General features: G+C 44.1%; 1 protein-coding gene across 1 annotated transcript in view; it reads right to left on the bottom strand.

Annotated features, from left to right (window-relative positions):
* TARS3 (threonyl-tRNA synthetase 3) overlaps positions 1-18,376 on the bottom strand; it is a 48,893-nt gene that overhangs the window by 25,098 nt on the left and 5,419 nt on the right. The window contains exons 2-9 of the mRNA XM_082386086.1: positions 17,109-17,232; positions 13,928-14,049; positions 12,212-12,329; positions 10,590-10,654; positions 9,856-9,906; positions 7,828-7,906; positions 6,776-6,922; positions 5,864-5,962 (exon numbers count right to left, since the gene is read on the bottom strand). Coding sequence (XP_082242212.1) covers positions 5,864-5,962; positions 6,776-6,922; positions 7,828-7,906; positions 9,856-9,906; positions 10,590-10,654; positions 12,212-12,329; positions 13,928-14,049; positions 17,109-17,135 — 708 coding nt within the window. The 5' untranslated portion in view covers positions 17,136-17,232. The remainder of the gene's footprint in view (positions 1-5,863; positions 5,963-6,775; positions 6,923-7,827; positions 7,907-9,855; positions 9,907-10,589; positions 10,655-12,211; positions 12,330-13,927; positions 14,050-17,108; positions 17,233-18,376) is intronic.

The following is an 18,376-nucleotide window of genomic DNA, read 5'->3' as shown; positions in this document are numbered from 1 at the left end:
AAGGTATTGCTCCTGTCTTCTATATTTTAGGGTTTCTATTGAAAATTTCATTTCTTTTATGACTAACGATGTTTAGCATTTTTCTGTGTGTTTTTTCTGCTGTTTCCATTAACAAAATCAAATATCTAGGGATAAATCTGATGAAAGATGTGTTAAGACCTCTAAAGTAGCAATAACAAAATACTGTTGAGGGAAAATAAAGACCTAAATGAGTTGACAAGATTTCCATATTTATGGATTGTTAAACTCAATATTGTTGTCATTATCTGCAAATTAATCTATAGATTGAATGTAATTCTAATCAAAATCCCAGCAGTGTTTTTTTCCTTTTTTAGGAAATTGACAAGCTTCTTGTAAAAGTTATATGGAAATGCAAAGAATAGCCAAAATAATCCTGAAGAAAAATAATAAAATTAAAGAACTTAAACTACTGACACCAAGACTTAAAATACAGTTACAGTAATCAAAGCGGTGTGGTACTGATGCAAAGCCAGACAACAAAGGGACCAGAAGAACAGAATAAATACCCGGAAAAAATATATATGTGATGATTTGGTTTAGGACAAAGATTCTGCTACAGTAATAAATGGTACTGAAGTTACTGGATAAGCACAGAACCGCAAAATGAATCCAAGGTAAATCATAGCCTTAAGAGTGAAAGCAAACAAGTTTTTAAACAGAACAAAGAAAAACAGTTTCATGACTCTGAAGTCGGCAAAGATTTCTTAAATAGGACGTGAAAAACACTAAGCAGAAAAGAAAAAAAGTAAACTGGACTTCATTAATAAACATAAAAAGTGTTGGTCCAAAGACATCATTAAAAAATAAATCAAGAAGCCACAGACTGAAAAAATATACTTATTACATATATTTAACTAAGGACTCAGATTCAGAATATAGAAAAAAATTCCTACAAATCAACAATAAAAAGACAACCTAAACTTTTAAATGGGCAAAATATTTAAACAGGAGCTTCACAAAAGAGAACACCCAAGTGGCCAATAAGCATATGAAAAGATTCTCAACATCACTATCCATCAGGGATATGCAAAATAATGCTATTATACCAAGTGTTAAAAAAGAAATAACAAGCCCCAAACGGGGTCACTTACCCCCAGGACAGGAAACCAAGACAGTTTCAATCCCCCCCAGAGATGTGACCTTTGCAACAGCCCATCTGAAATGTCCTGATCAGCACTGGTGACGTAACTGCCTGAGAAAGACCGTAACTGCCTGAGAAAGACCGACCCTGCTGTTCCTCCCCCAGTAGAAGACAGCCTGCCTGAAATAATCCTTTCTTTTCATTTGCTAACACCTTCTCGCCCCCTCCCCTCCTTCTACCTATAAAAACCTTCCATTTCGTACAAACCCCTCCTACTGCTGCTGATTCTTGAATTTCTGAATAAAGCCAATTAGTTCTTCAAATTTATTTGGCTGAATTTTGTTTTTAACAGTGTAGAAGAATTAAATAGTCATATATTCCTAGAAGGAGTAGTAAGTGGTTCAACTACATAAAAACTGTTCAGCATTTTCTTAAAAACTTTGTCATTACTTCCCCAGGACCTAGCAATTCTACTCCCAAGTAAATACCCAAGAGAAGTGGGTTCTTGGGAGCACCAAAGACATGATCAAGAATGTTCACAGCAGCTTCATATGTAATAGCCCCAAACTGGAAACAACCTACATGTGCATCTCAGGAGAATAAATAAACAGATTGTACTATAGTCATAAAATGGGATAAATCAAAATACACACAACTTGGATGAATCTCACACATTAAGTTGAACAAAAGAAGCCAGAAACACAATAGTGAATACTACGATTCCATGTTATGAAGTTTAAAACCATGGGTAATTTATCTATGGTAACCAAAATCAGCATAGAGATGATCTCAGGGGAGGGGAGGGGAGGCAGGTACCAACCGGGAAGAGACCCAAGAGGACACACAACAAGATGAAAGGTTCTTGGTCTTGATTTGAGTGTGGCTGGTAGACGTGCACACGTGAAATGCTTCAGATTTGTCCACTTTAATGAATGTAACTTTTATTTCAATCAGTAGCCTCCCTCTGAATGCAGTAATATTGTTAGGGAACCGCTGACCGAAACTGCCCGCCTTGGCCAGGCACTATGATGACCGCTTGCCTGTGTTGTCTCACAGCAGGAGGTCCTGATAAAGAACACGGTGCTGCCACCGAAAACTAACGGGGAGAATTCGGGAGGGGCTGAAAGGAGAAGGGAGGAGACGCCAGCCCATAATATGTCCTGCCAACCTCCCAGAAACCCTCGTGCTGGAATCCATCTTGGCTGAGAGATGCGCGCGCCACCAGGAAGGACCCTGAGTCACCAAATATGGGCCAAGCAAGATGATCGGCCAGAGACAACCTGAAACTAACCCCATCACCATGAAACCCGAGACTTCGAGCCACGTGGAGAGCAGTCCTCCTGGGTTCCCTTACCCTACTGCTCTCTGCCCGGGCACCCCTTACCAATAAAGTCTCCTGCTTTGTCAGCACGTGTGTCTCCTCGGACAATTCATTTCCAAGCGTTAGCCAAGAGCCCGCTCTTGGGCTCTGGAAGGGGTCCCCCTTCCTGCAACAACATAAGAGACCTAATGCAAGAACCACCCCGATGAGCCTAACACTTGGAACCATGAAAGATAAGTTTTAATCAGCAGTTTTAAGCTACTCAGTTTCAGGACGGTTTTCTAGGCTGCGATAGAACAGACAACGAGGACAGCATGTGCACTGGCCATGGGTGCTGCTGCACCAGTAACCCTAAAACAGGGGGCTGTGGCTTTAGGGCCAAGTGGTGGGCAGAGCTAGAGGGGCCTTAAAGAAACTGTCTCTGAGGAGCTGAACACTAATAGGAAGGAAAATGTTACTGGAAGTTGAAGAAAAGAGGACCCTTGTTAGGTGGTGCCAGAGATTTGGTAACCCTGTCACCCCAGGTAACACAGAAAATAGAAAGAGTCCCCAAAGAACTCACAGATTTAGCTGGGGGTGTCCGGGCAGAATGTGGAAAGAGACAGCCGACTTCTAACTGCCTGTGACAAAATACAAGAAGACAGAAACTAGAGAGAGCACTAATACGTTTCTGAGACAAATTTAGAGGAAATACAAAGGTGGCAGGACCTACCGGATTCAAAAATAAAACTTTCTCACCCTCAGACCCTCCCAGCAAAAGAGTCACAAGACTCTTGAGGACAAAGGTAAAATCTTAAGGGTGCGACTGTCTGCCCTTTGCAAAGACCTCGGAATGAGCTGAGTACCCAATGGGGCTTTAAGAGTCTTAGGACTGCGCTTTGTACACTCAGTTAAAGATGAGGCTTTTACATTTTTAAGTGTCATCTCCCAGCAGCCTCCCAGGCAGCCCTGGGTAGGGAAGGATCTGTCCCAGAAAGAGACGTAGGGATGGCTTTTATCTAAGCGTTGATTATAAACACTGTATGTAAAAGTGCCCCCCACACTCTTAAAGGAACTGTACTAGCTGGGATTGAAAGGGACAGAGACAGCACAAAAAGAAATGAGGTCTCTGGACCCCAACCTTCACAGAAGGAATCAGGCTGGGGACATTGAGAAAGCTGCTCAGAGGTCCACACAGGCAGGGAGGCTGACTCGGAACCAGGGCCCAGAGGGAAGAGAACTGAGTCCTGAATAACAAGCGTTTTCTGACCTTGGAGCAGGGAAGACGGGTGGGAATCAGGGTTTCGACAGATCACCGACCCCAGCACCTCCTTCTGCCCCCATTCCTTCCTGAGTGGGAATGTCCCCGGCCTCCTACTCCTCCATCATCATTTTATAATGTGGCGGGGTGGGGGGAGTGAGGTGGCCCACAGGTAACCTGTCTCTTTAGTCCACAGGTCTTACACTGACGGGAACTCTACACCTGAGAAGCCTCCTCTGCACCGAGATGAGTTACGAGCTTCTGCGCTGATGTGGTAACCAGAGGAGACTTGGCAGACCTTTTACTCAGCACTCAAACACAAAGGGCACAGCTGACTCTCCTCCAGCCTTTGGGGGTTGAAGACATAAAGAGCCACCAGACGCTCAGCTGGAAGCCCCGGGGGCCAGGCCCCGGACACAAGGGCAGTCTGTGTCTCATACAAACGCAAGCCCAGCCCTGACTGAGCTCAGTCTCTGCACTGAGGGCTTCTTCTTCCGTCTAGGCGATGGGTAACTGCTCAAGTGGGAGAAAACACCACCCGAAGCCTCTGCAGGTATGTTTACATACAATATCCAGCATAGAATAGAAAACAATCAGCTGTGGAAAGAGGCAAGACCGCGTACCAGAAAACCAGGAGAAGGCAAAGTCTCTGAGAGGTTTTTCTTTTTTGCATGGAAAGGCCGATTTCCTCAGACACGGATATCTGGGGGTTCAGAGTTCTTCACCTCATCTGTGTCTGCCAACCATTCCCCTTCCAAGCCTCAGAGACCCCCGTCCTTCCCACCAATGCCCTTACCTCAGCGGAAGAGACCACTGGGCTTACGTACATTAATGACTGTACAGTACTGCAACCCATAGGATCAGGCCTTGGGCCTGATCATCAGCCATGTCTGTCTTGCATCTATAAGAGATAAAAGATTCTTTTAAGGCCACCACAGAGGCATCCTATTTATTCTCCACACATTCCACCTCCAACCCAGGAAGTTCAAGGTGCCAGGGGCTGTGCTGATTTTCCAGCAAAGACAGCACACCCCAAACAGCAGCTGTGATGGCCATTACCACCAAGTGAAGTCTGACACCCTTCAAAGACTCTTCAGGTCTTACCTCCCTGCTCTCTGATCTCCTCCCATGGCTAAGCAGTGGCCAGTCCCTGTGGAAGGCATGCAGCCCACAGAGGTCAGCCTCCAGGCACACAGCCGAGAAGAGAAGGAAGGAAAGCAAGTCAGAGAGTAACCAGTACAGGCCGCGTACCTTCTCAGGAAGGCACTGCGGAAGGTGGTCCCCCCAACGAGAGGGACAAGCAAGGAAGAGGAAGACATGGGTCAGGGGAGAGGGGGCTCAGCACAGGAAAGACAGGAGGGGAGTAGCCAGGGCAATGACGAAAAGAAGTCCTAAGACATCAGTTGTCAAGAATCTTAGCAAGTCAATTCTGGAGGGAGAGGACCAAATTTGAAGAAAAAAAATTTACTTAGAGATTACCTGAATCATCAGAATACACTGCAAGGAGTTTCAGAGTTTTGACAGAAAGTTTAGGATGAATTAGTGATGGGCACATAGAAAACTGAGGAAATGAAAGTTTTAGGTAATTATTAATTACAGGAAAGACACAGAAAGTACAGAAAGGAAAAGTAATCCTAGTAGTCTGCCTGGGTCACCTCTGAACAATATCTACATAGTCCTAATGAAGACTTTCCACTCTATGAACTTGTCCTATTGTACAAGTAGCTATTTTACAAAATTGTTTTTTCACTCTTTGCTCTGGAGCTGCCAAATCACCCAGGAGTCACATAATAAACAATGGCGGGGGGCACCAGTGGTCCAGGGATCACATCCTGAGAAGCAATGATACTTCACAGTTTAGCATTCTGTGCCACACAGAACCCTTCCTCCTTCCTTCTCTCAGGGGGAGTTCCACACTTGGTCTGAAGTTTATCTTAGTATCCTACGTGCTCTAGAAACTTACATGGACAAGAGGTACATTTAATGAAGTCCAAGGATAAATGTAAATATTTAGGAAAAATACAAATTGTTTTAATGTTTTTAACTGAAGGCACAATGTGGCATTTCTCTTTGAGGTTCAAAATTCTTAGTATTATTAAAATAAAATTAATGGAAATGCTTGGCCATTTTACGATGAGAGAAAATAGTAAAATGTAAAATGGAGTTGAATAAGTATAGAATATTTTAAAAGTTAACTTACTCGTATGAAATCCGTAAGTGTATTATAAACAAAGGCTCCTCTGGGAAGAAAGAAACAGCTTCCAGGACTCAGATCATGGAAGAAGAAAAGTTCTTGTTCCTAGATGAAAACAATAATTGCATGTCATTTTCACTGTCGTTGCATAACATTTACTGTATACAAATGATACACTAGGAATAAAACATATACTCAGTTATTTCCGATTCTAATATTGACATTCCAAAGTCCCTCAGTACTGTACTTGAATCTAACTACATGTAACAGCACATGTAAAATTACAACTCATATTTATGGTTACTTAGCTTTGAACTTGGCTTTTATTTCACCTAGTATTTACTGCTGATTTCCTCCTCGGCACTTTGGAGTACAGATCTCATGGGGAGACATGGCTGGAGGTGGGCTCTGAGTGACGTGACATCAGCATGGCCATCATGCTTAGAGCCCACCCTGGCGGCCACCACCACCCAGTGTCCGTCCTCATGCCACCTTGCACACTACCCAGCAGAGCCGAGGACATGGAGCTCCACAGCAAGTGCCTGGCCTGTCATGTAACAGCTCCTACATGGCAGGACTGAGAGTTAAACCCAGGTCTGCCTCCTTGCAGATCTTCTTTGTTTCTGCTCTGCTTCCCAAATACAAAGTATATTATCAAGTATACACAATTTTTTAAAAAAGGTTATTTTTATATCATGATAAAAATGAAAGGTGCAATTGTTTAAATCTAATAAAAAATACAAGAAGGAAAGAGGTTAGAAGACATTGGGGTAGAAGTGTGAAAGAACTCAGCAGCAAACCATGAGCGCCAGCAAAACAGAAGACAGGAGAGGAGGAGAAGAAGAAATGTTAGTTTTAAGACACCCTAGTTCTGAGACACGGTCGCAGGCCAGCTCAGCAGCGCTCAGCGCGGCGTACCTTCCCAATCCTCCTGTGATCCTGGGTCTTGGCCTCCTCCTGCAGCTTCTCCCAGGCTGTCATCATCTGGTCATCAGGAAAGGATATCCCGTAGACCCTCTGCAGCGTCTCCATTTCAGGGTTACCCTCCCAATATGTTGAGGAATTCTAAACATCAGAGGAGATTTGGGTAAACACACCAAACCCTTGGTTACAAATAAAACTGCTCTGAAACATGTACAGTTGGTTCATACCAGGGGCCTGAGCTACCGTGGACTTTGGTATCAGCCGGGTATCCTGGAACCACTGCCCCGTGGATGCCAAGGGATGACTGTACACAATTCCTCACCCTAACATCAGCATAGCTTACTTAAAGATGAGTTTTTGTAGACTTGGAATCTTAAATTGTTTCTAACTAAACCTTCCCAGCCCAAATTATACCATTAATCAGTAAATTATGTAGTCAGTCTGCTGTGGATTCTAGGGATGAAAAGTAAGAAAGAAAGTGTGGCAATGAGGGAAGGCCAAGCACCGAGTGCATCACCCAGGAGAAGGCAGTGGAGGAAGAGGTGTGGGGACATGAAGGCCAGCCTTGCTGACTGTCACCACCCTTCCTCCACCTGTGAGAAAACCAAGGCCTGGGAAGGGCAGGACGGTGATGTCAGTCTCAGGCCTGATTCCAGAGTGTGTTTTCTGCATCATACCACTCTATCCCTTTTTTTTCTCCGTTTCCTACAGTATGTTATTCTCACATGCACATAAACATTCTTGTTCACATTAGGGCAATTCAAGAAAACAATAGTATGCAGAACAATATTTTAATATAGATGAAAAAGAAATGCACTGTAACACTTATAGTCAGGTTAAATGATAAACAATTAAAGGCTACATATAATGTTCTAATTACCAAAATTCTAAAAAATTATATTATTTTTAGAAGCCCATATAAAAATTAAATATGAATGTAGTGTTTCTAAGAGGCATGGTGTTCAGGTTATAAAAGATATTATTGAACTACTGTCTTTTCTAGTTCATCTTAAGTTTACTGTATTAAGAAAAAAATCAATCCTTACCTTGAAAATTTTTATCGCTTTAATTTTTCCAGTGTGGCTTACATGGGGGCCTTTACAAAGGTCAACTAGTGGACCACACCTGTAATGAAATATTTAAAACATGCCCAGGCACAGTTATAGCTTTTGGGACTATTCATTAGAAACCATGTTCTATGTTTTGGGGCAATGTTTAATTTAGGAACAACTTAATTTAAATTAATTTTTAATTTAAGGAGCAGGAAAGAGGCGATTCACCTAGTCTCAGATCCCAGCCTTCTCTCCTTGGCTCACATTCAAAAGCCACAGAATCATTGGAAAGAAACTGTGCAGACAGAGACACCACTTTTCATTGTCACACCCTAAGGCTCCTGAAAACCTTCACTGTCTTAAAATCAGATAGCCATTTCCCTGCTCTACACTAATTTTCAAAACCAAAATTATATGACAGTTATAAAAAATGCGTTAAGTTGATATTTTACTTTAAAAATAAACTTCACCAAACCCACAGAACGCACAACACCAACAGTGAAGCATGATATAAGCATCAGTGTAGATGGATTGTAACTCATTTCCCACCTCTGGTGGGTAATCTTGACCATGGGGAAGTTGTGCATATATGGGGGCAAGGGTGTATGGGAACTCTCTGCATCTTCTTCTAAATTTTGCTGCGAACCTAAACGGCTCTAAAAAATAAAGTCTACTTAAAGAGTAAATAAATTCAAGGGCTTTTGTTTGTTTGTTTTTAGGCCCCCTGATTTCATGACAAAATGTCTAATTGTCTCTTGGTTTAGAAAAACAGCATACCGACTTAACAACGTAAATCTCAGGCAAAGGTTTAGATCAGAGACGACACCGCTATTAAAGCACACGGGGCTGCAGCTGGGGACTCGCCTGCACCTATAATGAACAAGGGACCACCAAACCCTAACAAGCGCAGACTTTTCTCCAAGTACAGAAACATTAACAGAGTTAAGATACCAATAATGTGGGTCTAAGGTGACTTAACGTCAACCAATTTAAGGAAAATTTAGTAAAGAAAGAAAGTTGTTCCTTAACTATTTCAACCAATTTTAAGTATTTTTAAAGTTCACTGGTTAAAAAGTTAAAAATTACAATGAATACATAAAGGGACTGGATTATTCACCAAAGTACAATGAAGCTTTAAACATGAAAACATCATTTCTCTGAATGACCAGGCTTTAATGTATTGTTCTCTGTCCAAGATGGAGGTTGTAAGTCAATGCTCAGAGAAATGGAAAAAAATGCCTGATTAGCATGAAAGACTTTAATAAGCTAATCTTTAAATAATTCCATAGAAAAAAAAGCTGTTTATTTTCAAAAAATTAAATACAAGCCATTCCAATTGATAGAATAAGCATCAATGTTAACCTAAGTTAGAAAAAAAGACCCAAAATGTCAAGTATTAAAAGCCAGAAATTTAAAACTTAGCATATCTTTTCAATTTCTTCATTTATTTTTAAACTTTAAAATGATTATACTGACACTTATTTGTATTAGAGGTAATAAATAACAAAATCTTATCAGGTCATTGGAGAGCAGCAAAAATAAGATAAGCATGGTATCCACCTTCAGCATAAAACGGCCATGTGTTCATATTATCATTTAAGAAACGCAGTGTGGGGACCTCCCTGGTGGTGCAGTGGTTAGGAATCCACCTGCCAATGCAGGGGACATGGGTTTGAGCCCTGGTCCGGGAAGATCCCACACGCCATGGAGCAACTAAGCCCGTGCACCACAACTACTGAGCCTGCGCTCTAGAGCCCGTGAGCCACACCTACTGAGCTTGCGTGCCACAACTACTGAAGCCCACGTGCCTAGAGCCTGTGCTCCGCAACAGCCACCACAGTGAGAAGCCCGCGCATGGCAACGAAGAGTAGCCCTTGCTCACCGCAACTAGAGAAAGCCCACGTGCAGCAATGAAGACCCAACGCAGCCAAAAATAAATAAATAAATAAATAAAATTAATTTTTTTAAAAAAAGAAATGCACTGTGCACAGCTGTGCATAAAGGGGGTACAATTTTACTCACAGTACAATTAAGTCAGAGAACCATAGTACTTGAATGTGGAAAGGAAGTTCCCTGTGGAGGATATTTGTGGTCGTACTTATACAGGGACCAGGTCTTCTCCGATGGGACCGTGAAGGTTACAGGCAGCCAGAGAGCAGGACACACAGGAACAGAGACGAGCAGTACCCACAAGGCAGCTGAACAAGTGGCCAGTAAAAGGGGTTGGGAGCCTAATGCCCAGCAAAACTAAGTGGTTTGGGTAGGGGCTCCCACTGGCCTCTGCTTCCCACCACTTCTTGTCTCACTGTGAGTCCGGCTGATGCCTGGAGGGTAATGCTCTTGGACCCCAAGCAGTGGAGGGCATGGTAAGAGGCAGAGAATCACTGCCCGAGGAGATGGCCCATGACAGCTCCCACCGCCCCTCAATAAGAATGTGGGAGGACAAACAGAATTCCTTTCCCTAACAGTCCCCCAAAATGTGAGGCCCTGAGAACACAGTCTTACTCACAGGGAGAAAGAGGCTGCTATAGCTAACATCCAGAACACAGAATGTGGGTTTTTAGTACCATCCTGATAAATACAAATGAGAAGATAACAATTCCCCTTTGGTGATAACATTTCAGAGTCCCCACCTACAGTAGTACTATACCAACCATGCCAATTTACAAATAGACCACCCACCAAAGACACACTTGCTACTGTTAATGCCTTCAGATGTACCACTGAGCAGTGTTTAAAATTCACACACATCTTACCTGTAAACTGTGGTCGTTGGCGTGTTAATCTTCTCCTTCAGGATGCGGCATTTAAATTTATTGTACTACAAAGAAAAATACATTTACATATTATCACACAAAATGTTTAAGTGGGAAAAAATGTTAACTTTTTTCAACACACACTGAATGGGCGTCTGCTATGTTCTAGGTGCTGAGACCGTGGGGATACAAAGAGCTGAGAGCCCAGAGCTGTGCCATCCAGGACGGGAGCCTACTGAGCATTTGAAATGCAACTGATCTGAAATGAGGTGCACCACAAGGGCAAAACACTGGATTTCAGAGGCATAATGTGAAAAGAAGAAAATAAAATAGCTCACTAATTACTTTTTATGTTGGTTACATGTTGAAGCAATATTTTTGATTTATTGGGTTAAATAAAATGTTATAAAAATTAATTTCATCTTTCTTTTACTTTTAAAAGGTGGCTACCAGAAAATTTAAGATGACATATGTGGCTGAGATTTGTGGATCTCATTATTGGACAGCACTGTTCTCGAAGATTCCAATTTTAACTACATGAAGTAAATAAAATTCTGAGGACATGTAAAAATTTAAAAAGGGAACCCTCCTGCACTGTTGGTGGGAATGTAAATTGATACAAGCCACTATGGAGAACAGTATGGAGGTTCCTTAAGAAACTAAAAATAGAATACCATATGGCCCAGCAATCCCACTCCTGGGCATATACCCAGAGAAAATCATAATTCAAAAAGATACATGTACCAAAATGTTCACTGCAGCACTATTTACAATAGCCAGGACATGGAAGCAACCTAAATGTCCATCAACAAATGAATGGATAAAGAAGATGTGGCACATATATACAATGGAATATTACTCAGCCATAAAAAGGAACGAAATTGAGTTATTTGTAGTGAGGTGGATGGACCTAGAATCTGTCATACAGAGTGAAGTAAGTCAGAAAGAGAAAAACAAATACTGTATGCTAACGCTTATATATGGAATTTTAAAAAGCGGTACTGATGAACCTAGTGGTAGGGCAAGAATAAAGACGCAGGTGTAGAGAATGGTCTTGAGGGCACAGGGAGGGGGTAAGCTGGGATGAAGTGAGAGAGTGACATGGACATATATACACTACCAAATGTAAAATGGATGGCTAGTGGGAAGTTGCTGCATAGCACAGGGAGATCAGCTCAGTGCTTTGTGATGACCTAGAGGGGTGGGATAGGGAGGGTGGGAGGGAGGCTCAAGAGGGAGGGGATATGGGGATATATGTATACATATAGCTGATTCACTTTGTTGTACAGTAGAAACTAACACAACATTGTAAAGCATTTTTACTCCAATAAAGATGTGAAAAAAAAAATTAGCAGAAAACCCCAAACAAAAGAGGAAAACCCAGAATTTTATATGGTATTATACATATTGCTGAATTCAATAGCCGGAGTACTAACAACACTCAGAATTAATCAGATTCATAAAACACACATATGAAACTATTCACCCGGCCCTTCACCTACCTATGTCTGCATTAAAAATTCAACCAACCCGTTGGGAACAATTTGGTGAGCAGTGGCCAATTATTTGTTAAAACCAGTCGTCTGTGTTAAATATTGTTCACGTTCCCGGCACGAAATCACCTTAAACAGGTCCAGCAGGGCCTCCTTGCTGACTTCCAACCTTTCGAAAGGCTGCTGCTCTTTGATGATGGCCTTGCACGCGGTCTCCAGCGCTGGCAGCTCTGTGCTGGACACGGCCCTGCAGGGAAAAGCAGCGAGAATCAGCACAGATTGCTCAGACATGACCTTAGACCTGTGGCCTTTGTCACCAGCTGACTAGCCTTCTACATCGAGGAACATGGTACTTTACTGTCCAGGACTTCAGAGGGTCAGTCATCCTTTCACAAGGCAGGTAACCCTACTTCTCAAAGAGGGAGACGGAGGCGTCAGCTGATGAACTGCCCTCGGTTCTCTGAATAGCCCCGTTGGACACTCCCCAGCTGGACCGCAAGCTCCTCCGGGGCCTGATCATCTGGGCAGTCTTCCTCATTCTTCACACGTTTACGGTTTTGTTCAAAAGCGTAGTGTGGAGTATGCGCCATGCCCCTGCCCTAGACCAGGAGATCCAGGCTGGGAGGAAGCTCTGAGAGCGTGAACTGCAGGTCAGCCGGCCTCCGCTGGGCAGCCCCGGCTCCTCTCAGAAACCCCTGTCTGTGCTCACACCCCTCCAGCCCTGTGGGCCACCTGCATTCCTCAAACAAGCCGCACACACCGTAACCCAGGGCTGTCCCACAGAGGCCTGGGACGTTCTTCCCCCACCAGCCTCAGAGCTCGCTCCCTTCCTCCCTCCGCCCCACTCTTGCTTCAAGGTCACTGAGCTCTCAGCTGACCGTCTGCCTGCTCAGGCCCCCACCTTCCTCTTCCTTTCACAGCCCTCACCACCTCGTCACCTCCGACAGCAGACAGCTGTGTGTCTGTCTATGTCTGTCTCCCCCAGCCAGACTGCTGAGCCCACGAGGACAGGCTGATCTGTTCAGTGCGGAGTCAGCAGCACCAAGCCCGGAGCACACAGGAGGCGTCAACACATCCTGCGGAATGACTCCTGGTGGGGGGGTGTCCAAACAGGGGACTACGCTGCACAGGCTGGGAGCAGGAGCTGCAGAGTGCCGGGCGCTTGGTTAGGGACGGGTCACTTTGGCAGTGTGGAGGTGGCAGATGGCGGGAAAATGCACCACGGTCGTCCAGGCAAGGACAATGGGGGTCTATGTTAAGGCAGAAGGTGGGGGAGAACTACTTAGGGGATAAAACTGGCAGAACTGGATGGAGTGACTGAGGGGGCGGGGTAGGGGGTGGCAAGGAGCAGGGTGGGCTTGGGAGGACCCTCAGGTTCTGGTTTGAGAGCTGGTGGTTTCTTAAGGGCGACGAGGGATATGGAGAAGGAGGTGGGCCGGGGCTGGGCCTGCTGCTCGTGATTTCAAGCACAGATCTACTTGAGGAACGTGAGGCCTCTGCGAACCAGCCCCTTTGGCACCAGCTGTGGGACCTGTGTGGCAGGGGTGGACAGCGCCCTTGACTGTCACGGTGCAGAGCTGAACTATGTTCTCTCCAGGGATTAACCCTACAACTCTGGTCCGAATTAGTAGTTTGCCCTAGCCAAGTCTCAGGTTACATAAATAGCATATCACATCCTTCTCAAGAAAAGAAAGAAAACAATTTGAGAAGTTACCCTTGAATCTAAACTCATAAAAAATAATACTGTTCATAAATGGTGACCTAATCTATAATCACATTCTGCAATAGGTATTCACACTACACTAATGTGTAACCACTATAAACACATGCACTCAGAGGCATTACCTGTCTTCGAGGAACATGTCGTCGTAGAACCCGCAGTCGGTGGGTGGCCCACAGCACAGGAGGCCCCCGTAGCGGAGCTCCAGGGCTTCCCCGAGGACGTGGGCACTGGAGTGCCAGTACACCTGCGGGCAGGACAGAGGCCGCGGCCACGACCACGGGTCACAGGAAGCCGTCAGGCAGACAAGAGGACAAGCGAGCACGTGGATACAGTGTAAGGGGACAGACACTGGGACACAAGGCAGCATCAGTCTCTGGTGACTGCTGACGCGAGATGCTTCCTGAGCCCTCTCTGGAACCCCCGGCAGCTGGCTGCTTGGTTCTAACACGCAGCTGCTGCTCTGTGTGGCACTGAAGCCCAGCTCCTGCACCGCTTCCTTCTGTGCCTTAACCACCAAGCAGAGCAGCCGCCCAGGGCAGGTCCGGGCCCAGCACAGAGGAACGCCAGGGAGTGCCGGGCATGGGCGCCCTTCCTCCTCCTCCTCCGGGCAGCCTCTCGGAGTCAGATTCGAGGCCACAGCGGCTGCTCATGACATCGCTCACGTTAACAAGATTCTGCGTCTACACAGCAGTCTTCACGCGCTGAATAGCACGTGGCTGTGGAAGTTTGAAAGATAACTCAAGACAGAGGGGTCACTGAGGACTGTCTGCTGGCTGCCGGGGTCCCCTGGGCAGGGTGTACATTAGTCAATTCACTGCAGTCCAAGGGCCAGTCATTAGCTCTACAAGTTCAGAAAGTTGATTGGGTTTTGAATTACCAAGGAATCAATGGTTTATGGATACATTAAAACTAACCAGTCACCAAATATCAATAAATATAGATGCCAAAGGAACAAGACAATCGAGTCCTCTGGCAGCACTTTCCTTAATTAAATAGGAAGCAAATTGCAATTAGAAAGCTGTCTGAGATAATAAACCGGAGTAGAGGGAGTTAGCTGATTGAGCAGGCTCTGTGCAATCCCGACCCGCGGCACCAGGCCTAGAGGGTCAGTCCTTGGGGCAGAGCCCTCTGCTTGGGATGGTACAGGATGGCAGGCTGGCTGCCAGCGTCAGCCCAAGTACCTTCTTTGGTGCATTGTGCACACCTGGAAATTGCCTGAGCCAAACACTGTGTTAGGTGCTGGAGACACAAGAGAGAAAGAAATGAGAGCCACCGGCCTCGTGCGGTTTGCAGCCTAGTGGGGGAGAGGGCAGGCAACAAACCTCTAAGTGCATCATCGCAAGACGAGAAGAGTATTTAAAAGAAGATGAACAGGGTGCTGTAATCAAGAATCACAGCGAAGGCCCTGTATTCACAGCGTGGTTAGGGTTGGGGGGATGTACCACTCAGCAGCTTGAGGAAGGCTGACAGGTAAGAACAGGCCAGCGACCATGCAGGCCTTGGAGAGGGATTTGAGTTTTATTCTAATGCAGTGGGATGTATTAAAAGGTTTTAAGCAGAAAAGAAATGACTGAATTTACATTTAAAACATCGTGCATCACAGAACTAGCAGCTTGGGTTCTTACATACGTCTGGTTTTGTTTACACCTCAGATAAGTACCTTGTTTACACCTCAGATAAGTACCTATCCTTTCTGAGCATGAGGTCCCAGCAGCACATCGCTGACTGCTCCTGGGACTTTGGCAAAGATTTAGAGCAGAATGAATACCCACATACATTCTCCTGCTGGACAGCATGCTTGCAAAAGGAAATATCTATTAGATACATTTTAAACTTGAAAGCTCTACCATTTTATAAAATGCTCCTTGTTTCTGGTGCGCGTATTTATCAACTTTACATGAACATTCTTGCTGTCACTTTCGACATGAATTTACCTAGAGGGTGGGGACTATTTACTTTCATATGTTACATCATGCACTAAACAGTCTTGTAAATAGAAGCATCTTTTAAAATAGAAGTTTAAGAGTTTGCTATACAAAGGAGACGAATTTTTCTGTAAAGTAAAAAATGCTTTACAAAATCATTAATTTTATCATCTTGCAGATCTGAGTTTTCTAGATTTGCTTTTCTAGGATTTCTTTTTCATGGATATGCATTAAATATTCATAAATGGGTTTATGCTCAAAATCTTAATATGTTCATAGTAACAGGAAAATAAAATCCAAGAACAACAAAAAAAGTCTCTGTTACTAAATTACACTAAAAGAAGCATCAAGAGCTTGGAAAAGTTACTGAACCATCCTGAGCCTGTGTACTATTAACACGGTACCTGTGTGAAAAGGTAAGTGCAGACTCAGGGAGATAACGTACACAAGGGGCTGGGGCTGGTGCCTGGCATGGAACATTCTCATTTTCATAAACAACCACAAGTATTTTGGAAGCCCTGCAATGTGACACCAGGTGCCATGTTAGTATCAGGGTAGGCAGAGGGGTGGGCTGATGAGACCCTCTAGAAACATTCCCCAAGATAATATGATAAATAAGTTTTCTCTTTCATGATGTCACTAAACACAGGGGGAAAGAACTCCAAAGAGGCCGACCCCTCCATGGAACATTAAGTTTGGTAGCTCCCCCGTCCCCCCACCCAAACACCTGACAGACTGAAAGCCTGCAGCAGCCCACTGTTAAAGCGTCTGTTAAAGAGCAGTGTCCGCAGGTCAACCAAGAGCCAGCTAGTGTGGGAAAGTGCTCAGGTCTTGGCAGGATTCCGCCCTCAGGAGAGGGTTAAAAGTAACTGCCGGGCCAGCTACCATGGCTGCTCCTACTTGACTTCTCCGGAGGCTGACACCACCCGAAAGTGTCTAGTTGTTTATTTCCTTGCTCACCACCCCTCCCACCAGTGAACTCTCTGTAGCAGGAGCCTCTGCCGCCCCACAAGGTCTGGCACGTGCACCCAACAGCTTAGATACTGTTCAGCTGACTGAGGGAATCAATACATGTTCACAAGTTCTGGGGCAACAGTTGGCATATAGTTAGGTGACAGTTGTTTGGGTTAGATCTTAAGTGAGAAAAACAAAATAATACATATAAGCTATGTATTTCATTTAAAAATTGCTCTTTCTGAGTCACTTTTAAATATGGTGTTATTAATATTATATTTATTAAACACCAACATATGCATTTTAAACCGTAGAAGGCCACAAAACCCATCATTCTTGACTTCAGTATGTGGCTTCATAATTACATAATATAATTGACAACATAAATAGCCAAAGTATGGTGGGTTGGTCTTTAAACACTTACAGCTTGGGCTTCCTTGTCCTCAAACATGAGCAGCTCTAGGGTGGAGTCCCCTTCCAGCGGACGGTCCAGGTCCCACAGCTCCCCATTCACTTTGGCTATCACTGTGCTTTCCGCCAGCTCCTGACTGGTGAGAGAATAGTCACGTGGACGTTAACGCATCACAGGCTAAAACAAAAGATGAAAATGATTTCCAGGGTTTCTTTCTTTAGTGGAAAGTACAAATGTAAACTAATAGGATAGATTTTTAAAAATTTTGTAACACTTATTTTAAGTACAAAAGTAATAAGATACATTCACTGTAAAAACTCAGAAAACAGAGAATGCACAGAATAAAATAAAAATCATATAAATCTCACCTCCCAGAGATCACCACTCATAACATTCTGGCACATGTTTTTCCAGTCTTTATCTATACCCGCCCCTCCTTCACACAGCACACACACACACACACAAAGTACACAACCCCATCATAAAAAAACATGGTTGCCTACATAATTTTCTTCACAACCATGCCATCAGACAGACTCCCAGAACATTCTGGAAGGACCACACTGATTAAGGAAGCCTCCTCCTGCACACCAGGTCGTTGTGTGCTTATCAGAGCGTACACTGCACAGACATCCGTGCACAGGCGGCTTTGTTCTTTGGTGATTTTTCTGGGAATAGGCCTTTGGAAGTAAAATTATTAGGTCAAAGAGCATGTGCCTCTGAAGGACTGCTGATAAATATTGTCTGAATGTACCACTTCCACGCACCCTGATTTTTTCAAACTTTGCCAATGTGATGTTGGTTGTTTTAATTTGATTTATTGGATTATAAATGTTTACTGGCCAGTTTACGTTTATGAATTGTCCATGTCCTTCGCCTATTTTCTACTGAGGTGTTGATCCTTTTCCTTTGTGTGTGTGTGTGTGTGTGTGTGTGTGTGTGTGTGTGTGTCTGTCTGTCTTTTCATTAACATTTATTGTTTGAAAATTACTGACAAAAATAACATGTTAAGAGAAGAGACGTATAAAGCACAGAAAAGCACAAAGAAAAAAAGTCACCCTCTGGACTTCCCTGACGGTCTAGTGGTTAAGACTTCCTGCTTCCAACGCAGGGGGCACAGGTTCGATCCCTGGTTGGGCAACTATGATCCCACATGCGCGGCCAAAAAAAAAATTCACCCTCAATCCAGTCACCCAGAAATCACTGTTAACATTTGCTGTCCATCTTGCCATTTTTTGGATATATACATACACCAACGTAAAAATTTTAATAGTATTACT

Source organism: Balaenoptera borealis (genome assembly GCF_965194805.1).
Source record: "Balaenoptera borealis genome assembly, chromosome: 3".
NCBI lineage: Eukaryota > Metazoa > Chordata > Mammalia > Artiodactyla > Balaenopteridae > Balaenoptera > Balaenoptera borealis.
The sequence above is the reverse complement of the archived record's forward strand: the minus strand, read 5'-3'. Positions and strand labels throughout refer to the sequence as shown.